The sequence below is a fragment of the Belonocnema kinseyi genome, chromosome 1 (assembly GCF_010883055.1).
Source record: "Belonocnema kinseyi isolate 2016_QV_RU_SX_M_011 chromosome 1, B_treatae_v1, whole genome shotgun sequence".
NCBI classification, from domain to species: Eukaryota; Metazoa; Arthropoda; class Insecta; order Hymenoptera; family Cynipidae; genus Belonocnema; species Belonocnema kinseyi.
Window position 1 is genome coordinate 179,992,403 of NC_046657.1, and position 27,248 is coordinate 180,019,650.

A 27,248-nucleotide genomic window follows, 5' to 3' on the forward strand; every position below is an offset into this window, starting at 1 on the left:
CGAAAACTTTCAAGTCCTGAAGTTTCTTTTTAAAAATTTTTGAACTCTGTATTGTGATTTAGAAAAAAAAGAAGTGAGATCCCCCAGAGCACTAATGCCAAAAACATATTCATTTCGATTCTACAGAAAATCGCACGGCCCTTAACTATTTGTTGAAAAATACTCAAAGTTATGGCGAATACTACCGATCAGCAGACGTATGGCAATAAATGGATGCAAGCAAAATGAGAACAATAGTTTTGAAAATTCTCTAAGAGAATACGATGGAGTTTCCGGATATACAGGGTGTCTAAAAAGTCCCAGGAGGGTTAAATATTTCCTCAGGTAAAATGTATTTCAAAAAAGTGAAGGTCATTCCTAAAGTAGATTTCAACGAGGAATTTAATAATGAACTTCATTTTGACCTTGAAGTAGACCTTCATGGCTTTTTGAACGTAACTTTTTTTTTTAAATGTAAACCCCCTTTTTTACATCTGCAATCGGTAGAGCAGAAAATTCTACGTTCAGTTACGTACCCAAGTCATAGGTCAATTGTAACGGTCAAGATCAGTTAGAGGATATTTGAAATTAACAAAGTTTTCCAAAAGGTCAGTGTAATACCTGAAGTAAATTTCAAAGAGAAATTCATTAGTGAGCTGTGTATTGATCTTGGTTACAGAGTTTTGAATATTGTAAAATCATAAGGAAATTTTTCATTAGAAGTTTTAGGTGTTCTGGTGAGAGTTCTGTTCCTACTCGAAGAGTTATACAGTCATATACCGTTTGTCGATACCTAGGTCAATATCTAAGGCGATACCTTAAGTCCTATAACTTTTTTCCATACGAATATTACGAATCGAAACTAAATTTATTTATTGCGAGTACATACTTACTGTCTTTCGCTAAAATATTATTATGGCGCAAGCTAAACTTTCGGGACGAGAGATTTTTTTTTTATTTTACTTTACCTTGATTATTTATTTTACTTTACTGTACCTTGATACACTTGTTGCGTTAGTCGTTCATTTGGCATTCTCTCAACATGCCTGAACCATCTTAACCGATTTCTTCCCCATGTGTCTACTAGCGTCTCTTCTGCACCACATTCTTTTAGAATTATCTCGTTACTTACTTTGTCCATCAGGGTTTTCCCGCATATTATGCGCATGAATCTCATGTCAATTGCGTTAATTTTACTCTTATCTTTTTCTTGATAAGTCCATGTCTCGCCACCGTATAGTACAGTCGGTATAAATATAGAATTATGTATTGCCATTTTAGCTTTAATTGATATATTTTTACTTGTGATAAGGGGACCTGCTCTACCAATAACCTTCTTACCTTAATTTATACGTCTATCTAATTCCTTATCTATCTTCCCGTCCCTAATAAATAAGCTACCAAGGTATACGAACTTATCAACTTGTTCAATTCTCTCATCATTTAATAAAATATTGCATAGTTTTTTCTCACTCTTTCCTTCGAACACCATAGTTTTTGTTTTATTTGCGTAAATTTTGAGGCCCATGCTCTTCATGCTTGCATTCAGTTTATTCAAAATTCTTTGCAAGTCTTCGATGGACGCTGCCTTAACAACCTTATCATCTACGAACGCTAACCCACGTACCCTTACTGATTCGAGATCCACACCCTCTTCTTCGAAAGGAGCTATTCTTAAACACTTGTCCATGAATAATATAAATAACCATGAAGACATAACGCATCGTTGTCCAACTCCTTAATTAATATCGAAACAGTCACTCATATTCCCATTTACCCTTATACTTGCTTTGCTACCCGTATATATTATTTTTATAGCTTGTAGGGGCCATCTATTGACTCCATACTCTTTCGGGACTTCCCAAATTTTACTTCTATCTACCTTGTCAAAAGCTTTTTCTATGTCAACACATGCACAGAAAACTTTTTTTCCTACTCTCAAACTTTTTTCTGTTATTTGGCTTAAGCTAAATATTTGATCCGTACATGACGTTCCTGGCATAAACCCACTTTCGACTTCCCAAACCTTTGCTTCTGTTATTTTCTTTACCCTACGAATAAGTATTTTTGAGTACATTTTACTGACGGTACTTAATAAGCTAATCCCTCTGTAATTATTCCAGTCGCTTTTATCTCCCTTTCTCGTGTATATTGGTACGATAATCGCTTTTTCCAATCGTCTGGGACGTCTCCCATCTCGAAACATAAATTTATCAATTCGCACAGTCTATGTGGTATGCACTCGCCACCGTGTTCAAGCATTTCAGCGTTAATACCGTCTAACCCGGCAGCCTTACCGTTTTTCAAGTTCTTAATTACATCCCTCACCTCAGTGACACAGACTTTCCCAATTGAGTTTTTTATCGCATCGTGTTCAACATCACAGTTGTGGTGCCCTATAGCTTCATCTCCGAATTATCCCCTAAAATAGTCTCTGAAAGCCTCTAGTATTCCGCCTACATCATATACCAACCCCCCCCCCCCCCCCCCCCCCCCCCCCCCCCCCGCACTATTTGTTATGTTGACAAATTCTGTAATTTTGTTTCCTTTCATTTTTTTATAAAGCCGTTTCTTGCTTCCTTCGAAGTCGTTTTGTATTTTCATCTCTTCTTCTGCTCTAATTGTATCTTTACGTTCACAGGTTGAAGTTCGAAGTTCTCTTGTACGCTTGTCTCTTTGCTTTTTGGGCAGCCTGAATTTCATCATTCCACCACGCATCACCAGACATTCTTCCTACAACTGCAGTACCACACACTTGGATCGTACATTTAACAAGGATGTCCCGTAACATTGTCCAGGTGCCCTCTATATCTTTGTTTTTTATACAGACATCCCATGTTGCCCTATCTATGCTTTCGATTATCTTATTTTGGAAATCTATTCGTACATCCGGTTTCTCTAGGTTCTCAATTTTGATTCGCGTTTATTTTGCTTTCTTGGTTCTCTTTTTTCTCCATCCCCGACCTAAGATAATTTTTGAGATCGGAAGGTAATGATCAGTATTGCATTCAGGACCCCTCATGACCCTTGTATCTTTGAATATCTCTCTTAATCTTTCATCGGCAACAATAAAGTCAATTATACTGCGGCTATTTCCTTTAGACCAGGTATACATGTAGATCATTTTATGCCTAAAGCAAGTATTCGTAATAAACAGACCCCTTTCTAAGCATGAACCAAGTATTTTATCTCCGTTATAGTTTGTTCTTGGTTCGCCAAAATCACCTAGTACTCTTTCTGTATCCTGATTTTGGATGCCAACCCATCCGTTCATGTCTCCTAGTAGAATTATTCTTTACCCATGTTCGCAAGTATTTATTGTGTTATTTAAAGTATCCCAGAAGGCGTCTTTTACTTCTCTAGGATCACTATCAAATGGCGCGTAGCATGCTATGATAAATAGTCTTCTGATTCCTACTTTCATTTTAGCCCACAGCTGTCTGATAGATACGAAACCATGGTCTCCGAGGTGCTTCTTTGCCCCTTCATTCAAAATCAGACCTACTCCTTGTTTACCATTTGATTCACTGTCTACTCCCGACCATATTTCAAATCCGCCTGTCAACACGCCGTTTTTTATGTCTTTTGTGCCTTTTCATTTATGCCTTTTGTCATTAAAAGTTCCAGTCCTTCCCGAGGCTATTTTGTAGTTTGTATTATTCATTATTTAAATTATACGCCCAACTATCACCTTTATGCAATAAGTTTATTTTCTGAGTCGAAATCATGTCAAAGTTAAGTATCAAATCGGCATATGGTGGAGATTGCAGTTATAACGTCAGTCCCACCAAAACTTCAGTTAATAAGGGAGGGTTGGCAGAGGGGGGAAGTAGAACTGGATCCCACCCACCGGTTGAAAATCTCAGCATTACTTGTAGTTTGTAGGTTTAGAATTTCTTTTTTATCGTAAAATTATATTAAATTGAAATGAATTACTTATCTTTAAGTACGTTTCCGGATTTCCTAGTAACTGCATGTCGAAACACAATTTTAAGAACGTGCATATATTCAAAATAAAAATTGTTCTATTCGGCTTTTTCCCAAACCAAAGATACATGACCGGCCTCTTTTAGAGTTATTACGAAACTGCTACAAAAGACACAAGAAAACGTGAGAGTCGGTTTACAACTACGTCATATCCGACAGCCGTTAAAATCATCTTCTTTAAAGTCCTTTTAAAACCATTGAAACTTTTCGAAATACAATGTCTAAGGGGCTTAATTTGATAATAATTTTCCGCGTTTTTCAATACACAGCCAAACTTTTCACCAATAAAACAGTTCAATTTTTGAGTTTTCAACTAAGTGCACAGACAAATAATTTAGTTTATAAATTAATTAAGGAAATCAACATATATATCTTGTTTTTTGCGTATGCTTATTTTAGGCCTAAATCTTTGGATTTATAATAAAAATAGTCCCCCCCCCCCGGTTCAAAATCTCAGCGTTATTTGTAGTTTGTAGGTTTAAAATTTCTTTTTTATCGTAAAATTATAATAATATGATATTTTGCTTTCAAGAATCAACGCTGTGAGTCAACAATTGCAAAATGATAATATAAGCATTGCTGACATTATCGATTATTATCGTGGGCTTGTAAAAATGGTTGTCGACACACGTGATAAATTTAATTTTTCCGAAAAAAGGCACTCGAAATATCAATGACTGATATTTACAAATCGGAAGTGTCTCGCAAAGAGAAAAGAAAATTATGCGTCGATGAAACAAGGAATGGGGAAGTTGAACGTTCAGATAGAGAAAAATTAAAAGTTTATACATTTTATGTCATTCTTGATAGATTGTCGTCTGAATTGAAAAAAAGATGTGAAAAATATAAAGACGTTTAAGAAAAATTTTCTTTCATTAAACAATCTGATAACTTGACATATACTGAAATTCGCGAGAAGTCGACATTGTTAAGACAGGTTTATAAGTCAGACCTCGAATTTTCATTAGGTAATGAATTTATCCATTTTCATTCATTTTGCTGCGAGAAAAATATTGAGACAAAGTCACCATTAGAACTTTTAGAATTCCTTCGGGGAAAAGATGTATTTCTTCTCTTTAAGGTCTCGAACGACAGCAAATAGACTGAATGCTCTCTCAATTTTATATATCGAATCTGAATTATTGCGTTGTATAGACTTTGACAATTTGATAACTCAATTTGCTAACAGAAAAGCAAGGCGAGAGAGATTGCAATAACAATAGACTCAACGTCGCTCTTTCGAAACATGCAACTTTAAACAAACACTCCTTTGATTTTGAAAACTTTATTATTCTAGCTAAACAAGCATATAACTTCAAACGAATGTTTATGGAAATGTTCTATATTGTCAAAAATATTAACAATGTCAATTTTAGAACAGACATAGATAATATGAACATAACCTACAATAGCCTTATTCATGCAACTCAATGATATACATTTTTCTCCCTTTTCGTTTTTTCTTTAACAATATTTTTACAATTTCTCATTACAATCTAAAATTAATATCCTTTTATATTGCTTCTCTCTCTCTCTTCCTTCTCTTTTACAGCATTTCACCGTAAACGCTCCATGATGATATGTCATGCGCAGAAGATAATAATGTACCACCAAGGCAATGTGAATCAACCTACAGACTATACGTCGCCTAATTCCTTGCCGTAATCATTCCGTCTGCTGGACGGCATGTGATTAGTGTGTTTTCTCAATTTCAACAATAATTTAAATCTTTATTTAGGTCCGTCCAGCAGACGGAGTCATTTCAGTAGCCAAGCAATAAATTTAACAAGCAGGTAATAACTCCGAATAATAGAATTTACATACTTTTTATTTCTATCCTAGTTATCACGACACTCATTTACTTGTGCTATTGCTTCAGTTTGTAACATTCAACAACTTAACATCTTATACAACAAGTGAGAATATGATAGACTGAATTACAAGTGCATGTGCTGAAATTCAAGAAGATACACTTCTTCGTTGTGTAAATTCATTTGAATTAAGAATTAATAAGTGCACTGAAGCCGCAGATCATCATTTTGAGCACTTACTTTGATTAAAAGATGATTCCGAGCACTGACTAATTTAACTTACTTTAGTTTAATTTAACTTTAATTTAATTTTAATTTAACTTCTAACTTACTTTGATTAAAAGATGATTCCGAGTACCGACTAATTTCGAATATTGCAGAATCGTAAGCTTGCATTCTCAGGAGCAGTAAAATGAAGAAAAAGTTCATTTCTTCGATTATAGCGCCATCTATCGCGAAACGAGAAAAATGTTTGAGACAAATCATTCGAATTTGGATTCCAATTTTGCAAAGGCTCGGAGGTACGCGTAAATATTGATGAATCAACAATCGGTACACCGTGTCCCCTATTTCCTTGTTTCCCCTTATTTAAAAAATTCTCTTTTTCCACTTTTTTTAAAGTTAATTTCCCTTTTTGCCCTAATTTCTTTTTTAAAACTAAAAGTCGCACTGCATTAATAAAAAACAACAATCAAATTAAACTATTTTTGATAAAAATATAAATATTTGTTTGATTATTCAACCATTTTCGACTGAATATTAATCTTTTTTGGTTAAAAGCTCGACTACTGTATGTTTGGTTTGATGTTGATCTTTTTTGTTAAAAATTCAACTAGTTTGCTGTTAACAATATTGGTTTTTGAAAGAAATTATTATCTATTAAAAAAACATCAGTAGAGAAGTTCCCCTATATTTTTCCTTAAATTTGAATATTGAACCGCTGTAATTCCTACAGTAGTCTGAAAATCAAATATCTAATTTTTTCTATAGTTTTCAACTGATGGCATTAATAAAGAATAATACTAAAAACAATAATAAAAAAAGGATAATATTTCCCTTTCAAACACAACATTCTTATCAGCAAAATAGTGAATTTTTAAACAAACAAATGAATTTCAAACCAAACATGGAGTGCTCGAGCTTGCAACCAAAAAAGATTAATCTGGAACCGAAGATGATTGAAATTTAAAACAAATATTTCTATTCTTAAGGAAAATAGTTCAGTTTTATTATTGGCTTTTATTAATTCAGTTCGAATTTAAGTGCAAAACAAACGAAAATAGGGAGCAAACGAGAAAGTATCTTCAAGAGTGAAAAAGGCGAATTTTTTAAAAACGAGAAAACAGGGTATAGGGGACGCAGTGTGTCCATTTATGATACATCAATATTTCATAAGGAATTTTTAGCAATTAATTTCCACTCAATAATTCTGAATTTGAAATCCCCCAAACCCCTTGTATTGTGTCCAGAAAGGGAATAAAAAATAGAAAATATCAATCTCTTCTCCACTGTTTCAAATTAAAAGAGCAGTTTCATGTCACATTCATTCCAAACAAACGCGGTGAATTATTTTTTCTTTATGTGGGGGCGGTAGAATAGACTTATGATATTGAATGACATAATTTGTACATAGTATAACAGATTTAAAAGATTTCACAATGATTTCAACGATTTCCCAAATTTTTAATAATTTCCCAAAGATTTCAATAATTTCAAAAATATTACCAGATCTTTAAGAAATATTTTTAATGTTTCGCAGATTTCTGTGAACTACAGAAAAAGTTTATAAAGATTTCTCAATGATTCCAAATATTTCATAAAAACTTCGGATGGATTTAAAAGATCTCACAAAGACCTTAATTGTTCGACAATAATTTTCCAATATTTCAAATACTACACAAAGATTTTAATGATTTCGCCACGATTTTAATAATTTCACAAATATTACCAAATACTTCGGAAATATGTCCAAAGATTGCAAATATTTCGCAAAGATTTTCAATAGATTTAAAAGCTTTTAAGACATCAGTGATTTTCTAAATATTTCAATAATTTAACAAATATTTCAGAAATATTTCTAAAATTTCAAAGATGTTTTCGCAAAGTTTTCCAAAGATTTCAAAGACTTCTCCTAGATATTAAAGTTTTCTCAATATTTCGCAAAGATTTTGCATAGATTTAAAAGATTTTAATACGACATTAATTACACAGGGCCACAGAAAAAAGTTGTCTGCGCAAGACAAGTGACTAGGCTTAGAATTTATCTTGCAAGTCTTAGTTTCCCGCTAGGTGCAGAAAATGAGTAAAATCCTAGAGCCAATTTTTTACACGTTTGTTTTGATAATACCAGTATATCCGAAAAAAGACACGCAGATATTATATTGTTAAGTGCAACGACTTGTAGAGACTTAATTTATACACAGAAATTCTTTAGTGTGCCTTCTATTTTCCCTAGCTTGGGTAATTCTAGGGAAATTGAGCGTCTTTCTCAAATTATATATATTCACACGGGAAAAAATAAAAAAACCTAATATCCTTTGTAGTTTTGCGTGCGCAATCAGTCACTTGTCTCATGCAGACAACTTTTTTTTGTGGGCATGTGTGACCAGAAATTATCTAGGCCTTTTCCTACATCTTGCATCTAAAGAGAAATTGGAACAAGCCTGAAAAATTTGGGGTTCAAATTTATATTTAGCACTCAAATCTGCAAAGGATATGGTACCCCCCCCCCCCCATTCAAATCTATATAATATAAGAAAGACCTTCAATTTCCCTGGAATTACCCGAGCTAGGGGAAACAGAAAACACACTAAAGAATTTCTGTGTACAAATTAAGTCTCTATAAGTCGCCACACTTAAGCATATAACATCCATGTGTCTATTTTTGCGTATACTAGTATTATCAAAATAACGTCCAGAATATCCCTAGGTTTTTGCCTATTTTTTACATCTAGGAGAAAACTGAGAAATGTAGGAGAAATTCTGAGGCTAGATTTGGATTTAACGGCTCAAAATCGATAAGGCTATCCTAGTCACTTATTTCCTGCAGGCAAATTTTCTTATGGCCTGTATAAATAGAAAATCCCTAGGCTTTTACCTACTTTTTGCATATAGAAAGAAAATGGTAAAAGCTCGAAAAATTTAGTGATCTAATTTAGATTGAGAGCGCAAAACTCCAGAGTAAAAAGCATTTTTCTTATAGTATTTTTTGCTTTACAAGTCAGTATAACATGCACAAAACCTTCCATTTCCCTAGATTTATCCTAGATAGGGGAAACGGTAAGCACACTAGGGAATTTTCGTGTATGCATTTAGTCTTTACGAGTCCCAACACATAAGAATATGAAACCAGTACGTTTATTCTTCCGTATACTGATATTTTCAAAATAATATCCAGAATATCCCTAAGTTTTCTTCTATTCTCTAAATCTAGGGGGAAAATGAGACGTGTAGAAAAAATTCTGAGGTCAGATTTGGATTTAGAAGCTCAAAGTCCATAAAAGTCACCGAGTCACTTCTCTCGTACCGAAAAATTTTTTGTATGGCCTGTGTGACTAAAAAATCTCTAGGCTTATCCCAACTTTTTGCATCTAGGGGAAAACTGGGACGGGTAGGACAAATTCTAAAGCCGGATTATATCCGGATATCCGATTTTCGATAAGTTATAAATATGGAATTGCCAATGGTTTCATAAATATTTCAACAATTTATAAAATATACCAAATCCTTAAAAAATATTTTCAAAGGCTTTCAATGATTTCCCAAAGATTTCGTAAAGATTCTAAATATTCCGTAAAGATTTCAAATATGTCGCAAAGATTTACAAGATTTTACAATGATTTCAATTGTTTTGTGAGGATTTCAAAGAGATATCAATCTTTTTTTTATTATGAATAAAAAAAATTATTTCCCGATGATTTTGCAAAGATTTTAATAATTTTACATGTGTTTCAAAAATATTTCAAATACTTCGAAAGATTTCACAAATACTTCAATTATTTCGCAAATATTTCAACAATTTCAAATATATACTAAGTACTTCAAAAATATTTTCTAAGATCTTTAATGATTTTCCAAAGATTTGAAATATTTCCCAAAAATTTCATAGAGATTTCAATCATTTTTACCAACTTTACCAAGTAATTCAATAAATTTGTTTACAGACTTCGCAAAGATTCCGGATAAATTCAAAAGATTTCACAAAGGCATAAATGATTTCCCCACGATTTCCCAAACATTTCATTGACTTTACAAATGTTTAAAAAATATTAAAAATATTTCCAAAGTATCCGGAAAGGCTTCGTAAAGATTTTGATGATTTCCTAAAGCCTTTTCACAAAGATCTCAAATATTTCGTAAAGATTTCAGATAGATTTGAAAGATTTAACGGGCTTCAAAGACTTCGCAAAGATTTCAATCATCTAAAAAATATTATCAAGTATTCAGAAAATATTTGCAAGATTTTTCAAAGATTTTCAATGATTTCACAAAGATTTCAATGATTCCCCAAATATTTTGAAAGTTTCGCAAAAATGTTGAATAGATTTAAAAGATTCCGCAGAGTTCAATGATTTTCTAAAGATTTTTATAATTTTAAAAATATCATCAAATATTTATAAAACATTTGAAATATGTTGCAAAGATTTTGGATATATTTAAAGGATTTCAAAGACTTGAATAATTTCGCAAAGATTTCAACAATTTCACAAATATTTCTAAATAATTTAAAAATTCGTCAAAGATTTCAATGATTTCCTAAAGATATAGATTTAGAAGATTTCACGAAGAAAGGGGAGGGAAATAAGGTAGAGAAATACAGAGGGATCACTCTCACGCCAGTCGGCTGTAAAGTATATGCAGAAATCTTAATGAAAAGGTTGGAGAGTCACGTAGAACAAAAAGAAAGTATCCCACACTATCAGACGAAATTAAAAAAGGGATGGGGACTATAGACAAAATCTACGTATTCAACTACTTATTTAACTGAAATTTAGGGAGAAAGAGAGAAAAACTACTCTCATTGTTCATATATTTCAAAGCAGCATTTGACTCAGTGAGCAGATAAGTGCTATGGCAGGCAATGAAAGAGAGGGGTGTAGAGGAAAAGTTGGTGGAGAGGGTCTGAAACCAGGATCAGGGTGAAGATTAGAAAGAAAAAATGGCAGGTTTTCTGGACAGGAAGAGGTCTAAGGCAAGGGTGCCTGTTGAGTCCGCTACAATTTAATACATGCTGGCAGAGTTATTGGAGAAGGTAAAGGAGAAAGGGCAAAGAAGAATGGTTTTGGGTAATAGAAAACTATACTATCTAGCATAGGCGGACAATTTAGTTCTGTTAGCAGATGATAAGAAGGGGATAAACCTAATGATGAGAATCTTTGAAGAATATGTAGGAGCAAAAGATTTGACGGTGTTTAATTATGTAGATCCAACGGGTGATTACGGTAATCTTTCCTTACTTGATTTGAAACATAATTACAGGATATCTTCTTTGAAAGAAAATTAATGCGCTATAATGAAAAATAATAAGATATGTACCCCCCCCCCCCCCCCCCCCCCCCCCCCCCCCTTATTAACGTGACCGAAATAGAAATTAGAATGGTTAAACCTTAGTTTCATGCAAGTTTATGTAGTAACTTTACAGTACAGTTTAAAATAGAATTTTTGTTAGAAGTAAGACGAGTAATTGAAATAAATTATTTCGGGGTAGAAGGGCCATTGGAGTTTCCTCTACTTTTATGAAATTCTCCCGTAAAAATTATTAATTAAGCAACCAATAACGCAAAAACTCCAACGGCCGTTCTATTCGTCGTAGCTCCATTATTCTTCGTGAATAATGAAGCTACGATAGAAAATAGATGACATTTTAAGTTTTAGATTAATTTTAATGATTTTTCGGTGCGGACTTCTTCCTCCCCCCCCCCCCCCCCCCACAAACAATAGAAAAACAAATGCCGTACTCGGCGACCACATAGATTTAGAAAATTAAAAGTCCCATTCTATGGACGGATTATCCGCGTGGCAGCGATTACTTGGAATCTTGAAATTTCTGTGAATTCTTTTGGAGTCATCCTCAATTTTTGTGAAATGTTTGAAACTCTACAATCTTTAAAATACCTGAAATCTGTGTAAAATTTTTATGACGTATTTGTGAATGCTTAGTTTAAAATTTGTTTGTGAAACCTTTTGTGTTAGTTCGAAATAATTGAAACCTTTAAAATCTTCTCAAATTTGTTAAAACCTGATTTTATAGTTTAACCTCTTTGATATCTTTATGAAATAATTGAAATCTTTTAAAAGCTTTACAATTTTTGGAAATTTTCAAAATCTTTGTGACAATTTTGAAATATGGTGTAAACCCCATTTTCAAATCTTCGAAATCCTTGGAAATCTGGTGTACGGTACGCTTTTTAAAATGTTTGAAATCCTTTAAATCTTAGGAAATAATTAGAAGCCTTGTAAATTTGTTGTGAAATATTTTTAAACTTGTGATGTACACTAGGGAGGTCCAAACAACCGACTTTCGAATAGAGGACATGCCCCCTCCCATTTTGTGTGGTTGTAGGAAAAAAATTCTCTCCAAGATGGAGCCAAATCGGTTAATATTAAAACGTACCGCAAAGGACCTGAAAATCCCATAAGATTAACATAAGGAAATTTTGGTTTTAAGAGAAATGGGTTCCAGGTTTCTGGATTTAAACTTAGCTTGCGGGAGATATTAAGAATTTGTTGGGGAGTCTCTAATCAATCATTTCCATGAAATTAATTTAAATTTTGATACCCCCCCCCCCCATTGTGGAGCCCCAAAAATGCGCCAAAAAACTGAAATTTTTATTTTTTCCAAAAATTCACACATAAATGCTCTATTTTTGCCTTTCGTTTAAACAATTTATTATTATTTAATTGTAACTTTTTCTTAAGAAGAGGTATAAAACTTTAGTTAAAAAAAAATTTAGTTAGCTTCGCTACTTAATATTAAATATCTACGTCATTTAGATACTAGTCAGTTATTTTGTGATACATTTTGTTTGTTTAAACATTTTTTTTCGAAAATAAATGTTTGAAATTTCTATTTTTCTGCAATTATTGTGGTAATTTGTCATTGTAAAGAGAAACATTTTTTGTCTAAACCATTATCGTATTGTTTCATAAATTTAATAAATATTAATGCAACATTTTATTGGAAATTGTGATTCAAAAATCTGATTTTTTTTCAAATGAATTAAGTATATCGCTTATTGTTGAATATTTAAACGTTAAGCAAATGCTTTAAATAACTAATATTTGCTCATAAAATGTTTTATATTGGTCATGAAAAGTTTTTTTATTAGTGAGACTTCATTCTATAAAAATTATATTCAATTTTGTCATTTTCAAATTATTTAAAAATTTTTTCATATAAATCACCCCCGTAGACACACTCGTTTGTCCTGTGAAAGCTCAAAATAAGTTTTTTTTTTGGTTTATGTTGATCCCGCAGAATAGCTCTTAGTATTCTAAAAGGAATTAGAAATATTTGTAGTTTTTTAATGTCACTGGAAATTAAAACACAAAATTTTGCTCTGAAAAATGAAAAATTACCAAATTAATTGCAAAGAAGAGAAATTTCACAAATTTATTTTCAAAAAAATTTGTATAAACAAACAAAATTTATTTAAGAAAATAAGTATTGAAACAAAGATAATTATTCCTAGAAACGTCCAATTGTTCAATCAAACATAAAAAATCTACCTTTCAATGTGAAAGCAAAAAAATGACTTAAACAAACATAAATTGTTTAAACCAGTGTTAATTTGAAAAATACTTGAAAACATTTCACTGCACAAACAAAATTCTTAATATCTCCCACAAGCTAAGTTTAAATCGAGAAACCTGAATCCCATTGTTCCAAAAACCAAAATTTCCCACACGTTAATCTTATCGGATTTTCAGGGCCTTTGCAGCACGTTTTAATATTAACAGATTTGGCTCAAACTTGGAGAGAATTTTTTTCCGGTAACCACACGAAATAGGGGGGGGGGGGCGGGTGGCATGCACTCTAATCCAAAAAAAATTAAACAGGTATAACAGGTACATTTTGTACACGCTTCTTTTCAATCGTTCAAATCCATAACATCTTCGTAAATCGTTCATAAATCTTTGTAAAAAGTTAAAAAATCCTTTTAAATATTTTACAATCTTTATAGAATATATTGAAACTTTCTAAAATCTTTTGCAATGCTTTGTAATCTGATGCTCAAAACCTGAGTGGTAAAATCATTGAAATTTTCAACTAATAACTTTTATAATTTGTAAGTTGAATATTATAAAAAAATATATACTTTATCCAATTATTACCACTCTTGCCTTAAAAATAAAACACTGGAAAACGGTAGTATGCTTTTCGCTCCCGAGCTTCGCAAGTAGGCACCAGCTGAGGGAAGCGAACGTCCCCTTCCACTGCACGGACTACGTCATTAAGTCCGCCAATGACCAACCCTTCTGTCCCCCGCCCTTCTCACCGCTGCCCTTTTCTTTAGAAATACAATGCAGTGCAATGATCTATTTATAATTAGTTCTATTTAAAACCCTGAGTGAAGATGTCCGTCAACTCGACTTCGTCCGTCGCAATGTGTGAAACTGTTAGTAAGCGAGGTAAAGTAAAATTAGTTGTTGAAAATTATAAGTTTAGTTTTCATAAAAAACTTGCCGGTGGAAAATCTCGGTGGAAATGTGTAAACCGAAAGTGTCGCGCATATTTAATATCTAAAGACGAATGTTCGCGAATAATTGAAAAGTGTGTTTTAGAGCACAGTCCTGAGGAAATTGAGATGCACATTTTGCAGAGACAAGATGTTTCAGCAACTAAGAAACGAAAAGCCACTGAAAATCTTTCAGGCAGGCCCTAAATAATTGTTTGTGACAGTTTAACAAAAAATCATGAACAATTACAAGTATATGGTGTAAAATGAATTAAATTAGCTTTTTATAGAGCTAGACGTAAATTAATTCCAAGCCTCCCTAAAGATTTGAAGGAGACGCAAGAGATAATTAGCAATTTGGATTTGAAAACTAAATTCGGTGAGGATTTTGTAACTTTAAATGACACTGAAAATTTTGTAATTTTCACAACTGATAAAAATTGAGAATTATTAACTATTTCGAGGTATTTGTACATTGATGGTACATTTGATTATTGTACTCAATTTTTCACTCAACTTTTCACACTTCACGGCTTTTTTAATCGAAATCATGTTCCACTTGTTTACTGTTTGTTGAAAAACAAAAAAACTCCCACGTATCAACAATGTTTTGCTGCTCTCTGTAAAATGTGAACTGACGGGGGCTTCATTTAAAACCCAAAAAATTGCGTTGTAGATTTTGAATTAGCGATACATAACGCGATGCTATCCACATGGCCTAACGTCACTATACTTGGTTGTCGTTTTTATTTAAATCAGTCGTGGATAAGAAAAATACAGGAGTTAGGCCTAATAATGGATTACAAAGACTCGAGGTCTGAAATAGTTCGGTGGTTACGCACTTGTTTCGGCCTTGTGTTTTTGGATAAGAAGGAGATATTAAACTGTTTTGTTTTCGATCTGATACCTATGAAATCCACAGATGCACATGTAAATCAATTCGCGAAATATTTGACTGGCACCTACCTAAAAATGATTCCACTTATCCACCAAGAATGTGGGCAGAAGCAAGTGCAAAATTAGATAAAACAACGAATGCTTGTGAATTTTTCCACCGTTATTTTACCCAGTCTTTTAATCAAACGCATCCAAATGTTTTCCATTTCATTGAGGTTTTAGAAGAGATTCAACTTCAAACCCAGATTAAATGTAACATTTCGTCGCTTACGAAGCAACACCGCCTAACCCACTTTTCCTGACAGTGGGTTAGGCCGTGTTGCTTCTTAAGCGACGATTTTTCATTTGCCTAATCAGTTTCAGAACTGTGAAAAGAAACGCAAGCATTCATTTGTTTTAAAACAAATTAAAATGTATCAGTCCAAAGAAATTTCGAGACTGACCTTTGTTGAACTAGTATCGCGTTATTATGGCGGACACGAAAAAGAAAAAGTATAATTAAAAATTAAAAAGTTATATTTTAACAATTCGTAAACACTAGTAACTAAAGTGAAAGTAAAGATTTACGTATATGGACAAAATTCTTATTTCAATTACTTTGAAATGTTATAGTATTGTATAGTATAGTATTATATAGAATTAACACGTGGATTAGGCCTACTGGAGATACCACTAAAAAAACGGGCCTTATTATGCTTTACCTCCAGGGTGGTGCGGAAAAAAGTATAAAAATCTATTTCCAATATAATTTCAGATGTGACTGAACTAGGAAGGGTGAGGGAAAATAGGGTTCGGCATTGCTTGAGAGGGCGTAATAGAAGAGGATGGATCCATAGTCCGTACAGTGGAAGGGGACGTTCGCTCCCCTCGGCTGGTGCCTACCTGCGAAGGTCAGGAGCGAAAAGTCAATCTCCCCTGGAAGACACGTGTCCATACATGAATCTTGACCTGTTTAGCGGGAAACACGAAGTTATCCTATCCACATCGTGAGCGCTCGGCTATGAGGTACAATCGGCGGATTCGGCTAACCTCGGGAGATTATCGGAGCTATTCGGATTTTTTGATATAGTGTTTTGCAATTTCCTCCAATGAAGATTACAATTTCTGCTAGCGTCTATCACAGAAAATAAAAATATCTCTTATTACCTTTCATTTTCTCTTTGACTATATTAATTTGTAGAATATTTATATTGACTTTTGCACCTCAATCTATTAATTCCTATAATTGCTTTTATATTATTTGAATATGTCATTATCAATTTTTCTTATTCTGCGTTTCAATACATAAAATATCAATCTTCGCTATGGAATATACCAATTCTTATTCTAAAGATATTAAGTTTTTCATCTTCTAATTGTAAAGTTTCGTAATTACGTTAAAATAATTTTTATATTTGCACGATTTCCCTAAATCGTAATCGACTATATCAATTATTAATATTGAAATAACAAGTGTTATTATAAAATTTCTTTCAGTGTGGAGTATCCATTTTAGGCGCACACCAAACAAAACTAATACTACTATGAACTAATACGAAAACCGAAACTTTTGTTTTCAACGAAAAATACGATTTATACTTAGAACTATAAATATTTTTCGGGAAAACTTTTGCATTTATTTTTGTACAAAATAAGAGGAGGTACCAACGAATTTTTGAACAATTTAGATGCTGCCCCAATAACACTTTCTATCGCATTCCGAAATGCAGAGTCTTTGAATAAATTTGTTTCAAACATTAATTCAAAAAACTTCTACAAAAAAAATTAGTATATTGAATTAATTTTTCTAAATATATTTTTTATCGTTTGAAAGCGTCAAAAATATAGTATTCTGTTTAAAATGTTCTATTCTGGATTTAAAAATTATATAAACGATTTGATTTGAGGAACATGCACATTTCTTAGGCAAGTTATTATAGATCAATAAATTAATTTGAAGATTTTGAGTGTACGAAATTAAAAATTTTTTAACGTTCACTGACTTTCGGAATTTCAAGTTTATAAAATTTTTAAACCTATCCTGAATACATTTTGCACACAGCCCTAATTTAATAGGATCTGTGAAACCGACGTAGCATCAAGATAATAACGACAGAAGCTTTCAGTATTTAGTGAAGTTGAAAGTCAAAAAAATCTGACTGTTTTGGAGTGCGCACGACGTAAACATGCCATGGCATGGCGAGGTTACATTGGTTTCTAATCTGAACAGTTTAGAAGTTTTATCAGATTTAGTTGCCGACAGATGATTACACAGACACACAAAAAAAAAGTGTGCGGATCTGATAACAAGACACACGTATTCCTATGGATTTTGGTGCGCTGAATTCAAATTCGGTATCAAAAATCACCCATCACGTCATGGTTGAGCCGTAACCTCAAAAAATGACGAAAAATCATGCACTGAGGCAAATAAATTTCGAAATAATGCCAGTGATGCAAATTATCACTTCAAAAACATGTCGACAACTGTGAAGGATCAACCTTTGCCTGATATCAACTTATTTAACATAACTTTACCCAACAGAACCTGACCTCACCTAACCTGAATTAACAGAAATTTATTGAACTACACGGAAAGCTCTGGAAGCATATTTTCCCAGTAGCAAATGTGTGCTACATCGAATGGGTCAACTCGAGCCTAACCTAGAAATAAATCTAACCTAGCCTAACCTAACCTAACTTCACGAAACACAATTAAACTGATTGTGTTATCCCGTTGTGTTTGCGGTGCCGTTTGAATCAGTTAGGGATTAACCTGCAAAGAGGTCAAATCTATCCTAACCTAAAAAAACCTAGCCTAACCTAAATTAACTTCACGTAACACAATTAAACTCATTGTGTTGCCCCGTTGTGTTTGCGGTACCGTTTAATTCAGCTTCGACTTAACCTACATAGAGGTTTAACCTATCCTAACCTAACAAAACCTGACCTAACCAAATGAAATTCAACCACACGTGTAGCTATGTAAGCGTACGGTTCTCAGTCTTAAATGTGTGGTATATTTAATAGGCTAACTCGATCTTAACCTACAAATGAATCTAACTTAACAGAACCTAACGAAATTTTGCTTAACGCAACACAACTTAACTTAAGTGTTGCCGTTGTAACACAATAAAATTCATTTCATTGTACTACAGGTGGTTAAAAATTTAGACGCACATTACTCATTGGAAGAAACTTAGAACTACAAGTAGAATTGACCCCATTTCAATTAACCTGACAATGTTTGTATCAATTAAAATGCAGAACTGTAACTTAAACAGCAAATGAATAAGAGTTTTCTTCAAAAATTTTTTCTCTCTGCTTTTCTTAGACTTAAGGGATATATTTATACTATCTTTCGTGTTTATATTTTATCTTGCTTTTTATCGTAATTAAATTGATTCATAGACCTACTTCAGTCTATTTTCTGCCTGCTATAACATGTCCTTTTTTCTTCGAAGGAACGATGCAAAGGGTTACGCTTACGTTTAAGTCCTACATTCGTTTCCCTTTTCAACATTCAGTAAAAATCAGCCATCATGACCTCGTCCCATCTACCCTGATATCGTTGTTCCATCACTTTTATGTCTTGATGAAAAGGTTCCCCTTGTTCTTCGCTGAAATCACCAACATTTTCTGGAAACTTATCCAGATGGGACTCTAGAAAGTGAAGTTTTAAATTCATCAAGCAGCCTAACTTTCTGTAGTTTCTTATCATTTTTGCAACAATATTCTCGTAGTCTGGACTTTTTTTGTTACCAAGGAAATTTGAGTTTACTGCTTTAAAACTTTCCCAAGCGTCCATTTCAATTGTCATCATGTGTCTCACGAAATTAGTATCTCTTGTTAATGTTCGAATCTGTGGTCCATCAAAGACTCCTTCTTTCAATTTAGCGCCTGAAACATTAGGGAATTTAAGGGATATATACTTATAGCATTGTCCATCTTTTTCTGACGCCTTGACAAATTGCTTCATGAGCCCAAGCTTTATGTGGAGGGGTGGTAGTAAAATTTTTTCTTGATCAACGAGGCTTTGGTTGATGATATTATGAGAACCATGTTTGAATGAATCTCTTAAAGGCCAATGTTTTTTGCTGTAATGATTGGCTCGATCTCTGCTATTCCACAGGCATATAAAGCATGGCTCTCTCGTGAATCCCGATTGTTGGCCTAATATCATTGTTATGATTTCGAGATCACCACATATTTGCGATTTATGATTCGTGTAATTAACTTTTTTAAAAAGCATTTTAACATTGTTACATTCTTCTTTCATGACCGATGAGTGAGCTATAGGGATAGGAGCGTAAGTATTCGTGTTATGCAGTAAAACAGCCTTAATGCTGCGTTTTGACGAATCAATGAAAAGTCGCCATTCTTCGTCTCTGTACACTTTTTTCTTCAAGTGGTTCATTAGTCCGTTAACGTCAGTGCAGTACACTGACCCTACGAAAAAAATTCAGGAATCTTCAGAAAAAATGCAGGACTTCTGACCATTTATGATCACTTCTGTTACGTTTCTCGATAGAAATGTTCAGTAAAAGTCAGAATTCATGATAAAATGTTCAGAAATCGTCAGATCTTGGGTTCGAAGGAATATCCTTTTATTAGGGGTCCAAGAATATAAAACTATAAAACCTAATTGCTTTTATACTTACCAGGTTATTGATATTAATTATTTATTTATATTTATTCATGCATATTGTTTTTTACTTATATATAATTGTAAATATTTATATACTAAATAAATCTAAAATTGAATCTGAAAATGTTGTCTGCTTAGACGTATCTCTTTCTCTTTACAATATGCATTATATTTATCCTGATTTCAAATCTGTAAGGAAAGTTTTAAAGTATCTGAAATCATCGAAACCCGTAGATTGTCAATTTTAACTCTGAAATATGTGTGTGCAACATGGAATAAAATTATTTTTTTATTTTTAATCCTTTCCAGTTAGACTACCTGCTGTCCTAGCCGATGAGCTACCTGATAGAATGTGAATCAGTATATCTTTAGAAATAATCAGACTCGTCAGGAATGGTCAGGATATTCAAAAAAGTCAGAACTTCTGATAATTTGCGACGATTCCTGAATTTTTTTAGGTAGAGGATTTCTATGGCAATCTATGAGAAGTTAGAGAAAATAATTCACACATTTACAAAATAAATAAATAATAGAAAAAATAATTCACAGATTCACAAAATAAATAATAATACCTTAGTTTCAATAACCAGCAGTTTCATAAAGTACGTTAAAAAATAGTTGGCGAAAATGAGCATTATTAGTAGGAAAGTGCAATGATAAGAAGAACATTTGAATACACCCGTACAGAAATTTTCCCATCTTTCCCTATTTGAAGTTGGGTTCTGATGGGGGCCCTATCAGAATATCTAGTCTAGAAGAAACTGGTTGGACCCCTATCGGAATATCTAGTCTAGAAAAAACTTATGGGTGCCCTGTCAGGTTCTACTGAAGAATTCCATGCTTCGTTTAGGTATGGAAAATCTATCTGTGTCTAATGGGGCCTCGACCAGAGAACTCCTAAAATCTTATATTGTCATAAATATAATTTTGAGGCTTTTAAAGGTTTCAGTATGCAAAAATAATATTTTAATGAGTATTTAAACTCGTTATTCTCAAAAACTTGATTTACGGTACTTATGGATATTTTCTTCGGAGCCAGGTAGATATTCAACTTGAGTTTCAACTTATTGGTTTAGCGCAGTGGTTAAGACTCCCGACTGTTAGGCGATAGATTTAGGTATAGATTAGTAGGTTCGTTACCCCGTAGCGTTAGAAATTTTATTTGTAATATAATACTTAAGAATGAAATATATTTATTCACTACAAACAGGATCATTAATATTTAAAGTAAAAATACTCGCATTTAATTAATATTTCTTTTTTTCATACCTTTTTTGTAATGTCGTTAGAGAATAGCAGTATTGGGTGTTAAAATTACCCGAAATGTTTAAATTAAATTTCAATTTTTGAAAATATATAAATGATATTCAGGCCGTATACAGTCGTATGATGATGAACGGATAAAAGTACTGGCTGCCAGTAGCGTGACAGTACCATGTAGGAGTCCGGCAGAGGCCCTTATCTTTCATTAAATTTTAGGTGGGCTGATCCCACTAGAACCCTACTAGCAAATCTAATTTGGCCCTCGTGACCTCAGCGTTACGTTCTAGATGGACCCCGACTAGTTTTCTTCACTAAAGCCCAACTAGAGATAAGAAAAAGTAGTCAGGGCCCCACTAGAACCCTTTCGAAATTGCTGCACGGTTAGCACTTTGCAAAAATTCCCATTTAAAATGAGCAATTCACTATTGAATTACGTCATATGCACCGAGGTTCATGGGGATAATCAAAAGGCATATTTTCCTATTTTTTACAGAGAAAATAAGAAATTCGTAGAATGAACACACAAAGAATGTCTTTCCCATCTCTTTCGTAAAATCCACAGTCTTTTTCATGGTTTATAGAAACTTTCTTTTGGTATGAGTACAATTACTTAATCGTTGATTATTATATTCCTCTAATCTATGTATCTCCACAGGTTAATATTCGCAAAAGCAATTCTTGAAATAAGGACGATTTATACTGGCTTAATATTTCTTTATTAAAAAAATAAATATTACGATATCAAATTGTACAACCGAAATTTTCTCTGTACAGATCATGATATGGTACAGAAAAATAAATAATTTTGTTTTAATTTAATTCAGGGTAGTTAGAATCTGTGATTTTAGTATTTTAATTTTTTAAGTTTAGGAGGCCTAAGAATTAAGACGTGAAGTCCATTTTGGTCCCCGATTTCATTATAACTATCAATAGTTGAAGCTCACTATTTTGCATGAAGTTTGCGAATTATCATTTAAGGGGGGAGATACCTTTAGAATTTACAAAAAATCGATTTTTTTTCTTTCACATTTTGAATATATAATATGTTAAAAATATACTGTAGAAAGGAAAAAGGAAAATATTAAATATTTATGGAGATATTGTCAAAAATGTCAGAGTCCCCATACCGTCACTAATCAGGTATTCGGAGCGCTTGGGTCGGAGCAATGTTTCTTTCACAATAGGTTTGTATACGTATATTTTTTTTGTCCCAAAAATTCTGGGAAGGCTGATTACTACGTTACTACGTTGCGACGTTTACTTCGTTTATTACGTGAACCCAGAATCGCCGATTGATCGGCAAGTAATTGAAACTAATAGTTATTCCGTAACGAATCTTTAAACGTGATTATCTCGAAATTGTCTTTTCAAAAACTGCTCGTGTTGTAACTTAAAAAGTTATTGGTCGATTAGGCTGAAATTTGCAGGGGTTTCTCTTTATGGTATTATCGGAAAGATATACCTAAAAGTTTAAAGATATCGGGCTATTAAATAATTTTCTTGGGATCAAAACTGTTGAGAAAATGGTAGCAAATTTGGACTTTCGATTGAAAAAAAAGAGAAAAAAATCACATGTTTTTTTGCACTTTAACAATGTAAGAAAAAGATGTTAAACTTAATAAATGATCTAGTAATTTTATCAACTTAAAAAAATTCATTAAAATTGATTGATTTTACCCTTTCTAAAGGTATCTCCCCCCTTAAGAGAAGGTAATACATAATCACGCTATTCATACGTAAAATAAGCTTTAAGTTATGATCAGCACTAACACTGTATAAAAATTAATCAGCGCGCATTTGATAAAGAATACTACTATGTTTGACAGATTATAAAATATATGTGTACAGCTGTTTTGAATATTTGACTGCTATGCTTATCTGCCGATAGATGTAAATTATCGGTTAGTGAATAGAAATTGCCTGACGTTTTTTGTATAGCTGTGGAATCTATTTAGCAGCAGATAAATTTGATTTTTGATCGGATTAAAATGTAGCAACGAAAATATCTGAAGTTAGAATAAAAAAAATCTCTGATTTTTTTTAAATTTCGTGTCTAAATAATATAAAGTCATTTTACACTTAAAACAATTTCCGGGATTTCAAAAAGTTTTGGATTTTGATTCCTTTCTTGAGAAATTATATGGGATTCAACCAAATGTGAACATGTATTTTCTCGATAGCAACAGTAATGATAAATTACAGGAAAGTCCATACCATACGCGAGCCAGGAGATTAAACATGTCCAACACACGCGATCGAATACTCGATTCTGAAGTCTGAGAAGTAACAAGATGGGGACGGAATTTGCCAAAGCCAAAGTACGCCCAGACTGTTGCACTATTACATTTGGCTACTTGATTACCTCGTCCTACTTGCCGGCCATTGGTTTAGTCCCAATGGATTGCTACATGTTGGAGCATACGAGTGCCAAATGTGAAACATTCAAGTTTTTAGTACACTTCAACCAGCAAATCGACTTTTCTTATTAGTTTACTGTCATTAAAATATAATAGCTAGCTATATCCACCCCTACACTTCGAGCAAAATATTCACTTGAAAAGTATACTAAAGTCTTAAAAATATACCTAAAGAGGATAGTATACTCTTACTGACCATCGAAATTCGGTGCAATATTAAAATTGCAAGAATTTCTGAAACTGAAGCAATCAATTCTTTACACTGAAACACAATGTGGTAATACGTTTGTATACTGATTATTATGGATTTTGAGAGCTCACGAAATATAAGAAAACGCAAACGGATTTTATGAATCTAAATTACCCTTATTGTGGGTATTATTGATGAACAAAAAAACCTAAGTTTTATTTGAAATAAACATTCAATTATGTATAAACAACTGATTTTAATATTTAATAACAGTTCACCAAGTAAAACCGGAAAAATTACAGACGAGTTAATTACACAAAAAGTTTATTATAAACAAAGTCATTTAAAATGGTTCAACAATTAAGTTTTTAATATTTCAGCATCGGTATAAGAAGTTCAACTTATTAGCATAAGGCTATATAGTTTTATTCATGTGTATTGCAATGTTCCATTGTCTCTGAATTTTATTCAATGAGAAATGGGTAACAGAATCAAATCACTGAAAAATTTTCAATAATTTAGAATGCAGTCACACTGACTCAAATGGCTCGAAAAACTTTTATTTTATTTGCAGTGTTATCGATTTCTACAAATATGTCTCCTAGGATTTAAGTTATGATCTAAGAATGCTGTCCTATCTAAACTACTGTTACATTTACAAAAATTGTATTTTAATTATTCTTACAATTAAAGGTTTTACTTACCATGTGAGCCTATTAACTTTTGCTGAGGTTTTCTAGTCAATAATAAATGTTTTTCGCCGAAATAGTGGAAAATGATAAATAATGGTAAAATGGTTCATAACTTGCGACATTAGTGTCCAAAAAAGTTTTAAAGAATAAACTTTTATCATTGAAAACTATTTAAGAGCACTACTAGAATGCGTGGTTTTTTAGGGGCATCGGAAAAGTGCCGGCTTCATTGGTGGGGCGGGATGTGAGCCATTTAAAATGCTCAATACTCTTGGGCATTTTAAATATCCTACACCCCCTGTAACTACTCACGTCGACTCCTTTTCCAATGCCCCCTCAAAAAACGCACCTGAAAATTAATTCTTGTTATTTTTCTCGAAAAAATATTAATTTTTGAAATGTAGTATGAACTTATAAAGTATTTGTTTTGGTAAGATCCTTTTAGTGCGTTCAACTAAGGTCCGAAAGAAACCCCTAGACCAATTGTCACAATACTGTAATATAATGCGATAGAGTGTTTGCTAAAATGTGATAGTGGATGATGTGGTAAAAGAGAATGTCAAGAAACTAGAGATAGCAGATTGTATTGATTCAGATCATTTTCCCGTAATAGTCACATTAGAGGGGGAAAAAATTAATAGAAATATGAATCAAAAGGTAAAAAGTACACAAACAAAAATGAAGTTTAGTAAAGGGGGGAATAAAAGTCGATGGGATGAGGATTCTAAAGAGAAAAAGAAGGAGATCGGAAAGGAATAAAAAAATGGAGAAAAGAAAAATGTAATGGAGAAGGTTATACGAGGAAAAAAAGGAGTATACTGAGTTGTGTGATCACAAGAAAGAGGAAGAGAAGTTTCATGTAGTTACCGTTGCTGAAATTTCTGCTACATTTTCGGAAAATTTAGAAACAATTTCTGCATAAAGTTTTAGTGACGCGTCTCTGATAATTCCTACAGAAATTTCTAACAGTGTAAGATGTTATGTAAATAGTTGTAAATAATTGTAAATAATAAGAATAAGATTTTATACAAAATATGTAGGCGTAAAGATTATAAGGAATGGAAGTCATGTAAAACCTTAGGAGACATATTATGAATAAAGAAGAATTATTTAGTCTAAAATAAAACTGTTTGATTGAAAATATTTTCAGGTAGAAAATTGAACTCTTTTGTAGATAATTCGTCATTTTGGCTTTGAAAGTGAACAATTGAGTTGGAAATCAATGTAGTCCGTTGAAACTTCGTTGTTTGTGAGTTGAAAATAATTTTTTATTTGAAAATTTAACTTTTCAACCTTTGCTTGAATACTCATTGTTCATAATTTAATTATTCAACTATTTTGTAAAAAATTAATGTATTTTATTGAAAATTCGTCGTTTTTTTTGTGTTCAACTTCTTTAAAATTGATTTTTAAAACTGCAAATTTTGCGTTTCTACACTGAAAAAAATTTGCATTCAATCAAGTAGGCTAGTTTACTTGGCTGATTTTTCTTGAAAGAAGCAAGTATTTTCTTTTTACAAGGGGCCGGTTTTCTTGAATCAAGAAAATAATGGAATCAGGATCGAAGAAAATGCATATACTTATTTCGCTACTATTTTAATTGAAACAATGTTCATGTTCTTGAGACGCGAAAATAAATGAATTCAGCGAAGAAATGATTTCACTTAGAACAATGCTTGAATATTTTCCTTCAAATAATGATTAATTTGAAAAGAATGTGATAGAATCACATACATTTTTCCATCATACGAAATGTAGACTTGATACAATAAACATCTCATACATACTATGAAGGTTAATATATTAGTCTAAATTAATTTACTTCTTACTGCATAAGTATCTTATTAAATATATTAATCGACAAGTTGACATGTTAAGAAGTTGGTTCTCTTCGCCGCTAACAATGATTTTGAAATTCAATAATATTTATAAAATTCAAAACATTGGTGCACATAATCAATTTTATTTATGCAAATTTAGATAGGAATTTGCAACTTTGATAGACTACTAACTTTAGGCTGACATACAAATCAAAACACTCATAAAACTATAAAAAGAATTATAACTCTATTGCGTTGGTAAGTTTTGGGTAGCAAGAAATTAAAATTTTTTAATAGATTTGAAAAAAGTGTTTTTAATTCGGAAAGAATTATGCAAGACTCAAAAGTTATTTCATTCCTAAAATTATTAAAAGATTATAAATTTACTGCGTCTATAATTTTTTACTTATTATTTGTATATATTAATCTACTCAAAATTAAACCATTTCGAATTTTTTCAAACGTGAAACATTTTTGTGAATCGGAAAATGACTGGGAATTTTTTCCTTGATTAAAACGGCCACCCTGAAATTATTTTTGTGTAATGTTCAAGGTAACAAAAAAATATCCGAACTTAGAAATAACAATAAATATTCCTGTTGAATACAGGAATTCTTTATTCAATAAGGAAATATTACTTTTTTGGATTCGGCTAGATAAAAATTGATTTCTAAAAAGTTAAAAATTTTGTTATGTGAACGTTATTTAACTTAAATTAGAGTTGTAAGACATAGTTGTATTTTGTTGGCAAAAAATTTTCGTGTTCGATAATAGCAGTTGTAAAATCACAAAAATGGCAAAATTCATGAAAGTTATAAATAAAAAAAATAGTTTTGAAAATATAAAATGATCATGTTTTATTCTAATTTAAACTAAATGAGTTTCAG

General features: G+C 32.3%; 1 protein-coding gene across 4 annotated transcripts in view; it reads right to left on the reverse strand.

Annotated features, from left to right (window-relative positions):
* LOC117174393 (putative beta-carotene-binding protein) overlaps window positions 1-23,553 on the reverse strand; it is a 219,510-nt gene extending 195,957 nt beyond the window's left edge. For 3 of the 4 annotated variants that reach the window (XM_033363485.1, XM_033363494.1, XM_033363502.1), the window contains exon 1: window positions 23,457-23,551. In XM_033363485.1, the coding sequence (XP_033219376.1) occupies window positions 23,457-23,482 (26 nt within the window). In that variant the 5' untranslated portion in view covers window positions 23,483-23,551. Of the gene's footprint in view, window positions 1-23,456 lie in introns of all 4 variants that reach the window. The other variant, XM_033363510.1, reaches the window with a different exon arrangement.
* Between the last annotated feature and the right edge of the window lie 3,695 nt (window positions 23,554-27,248).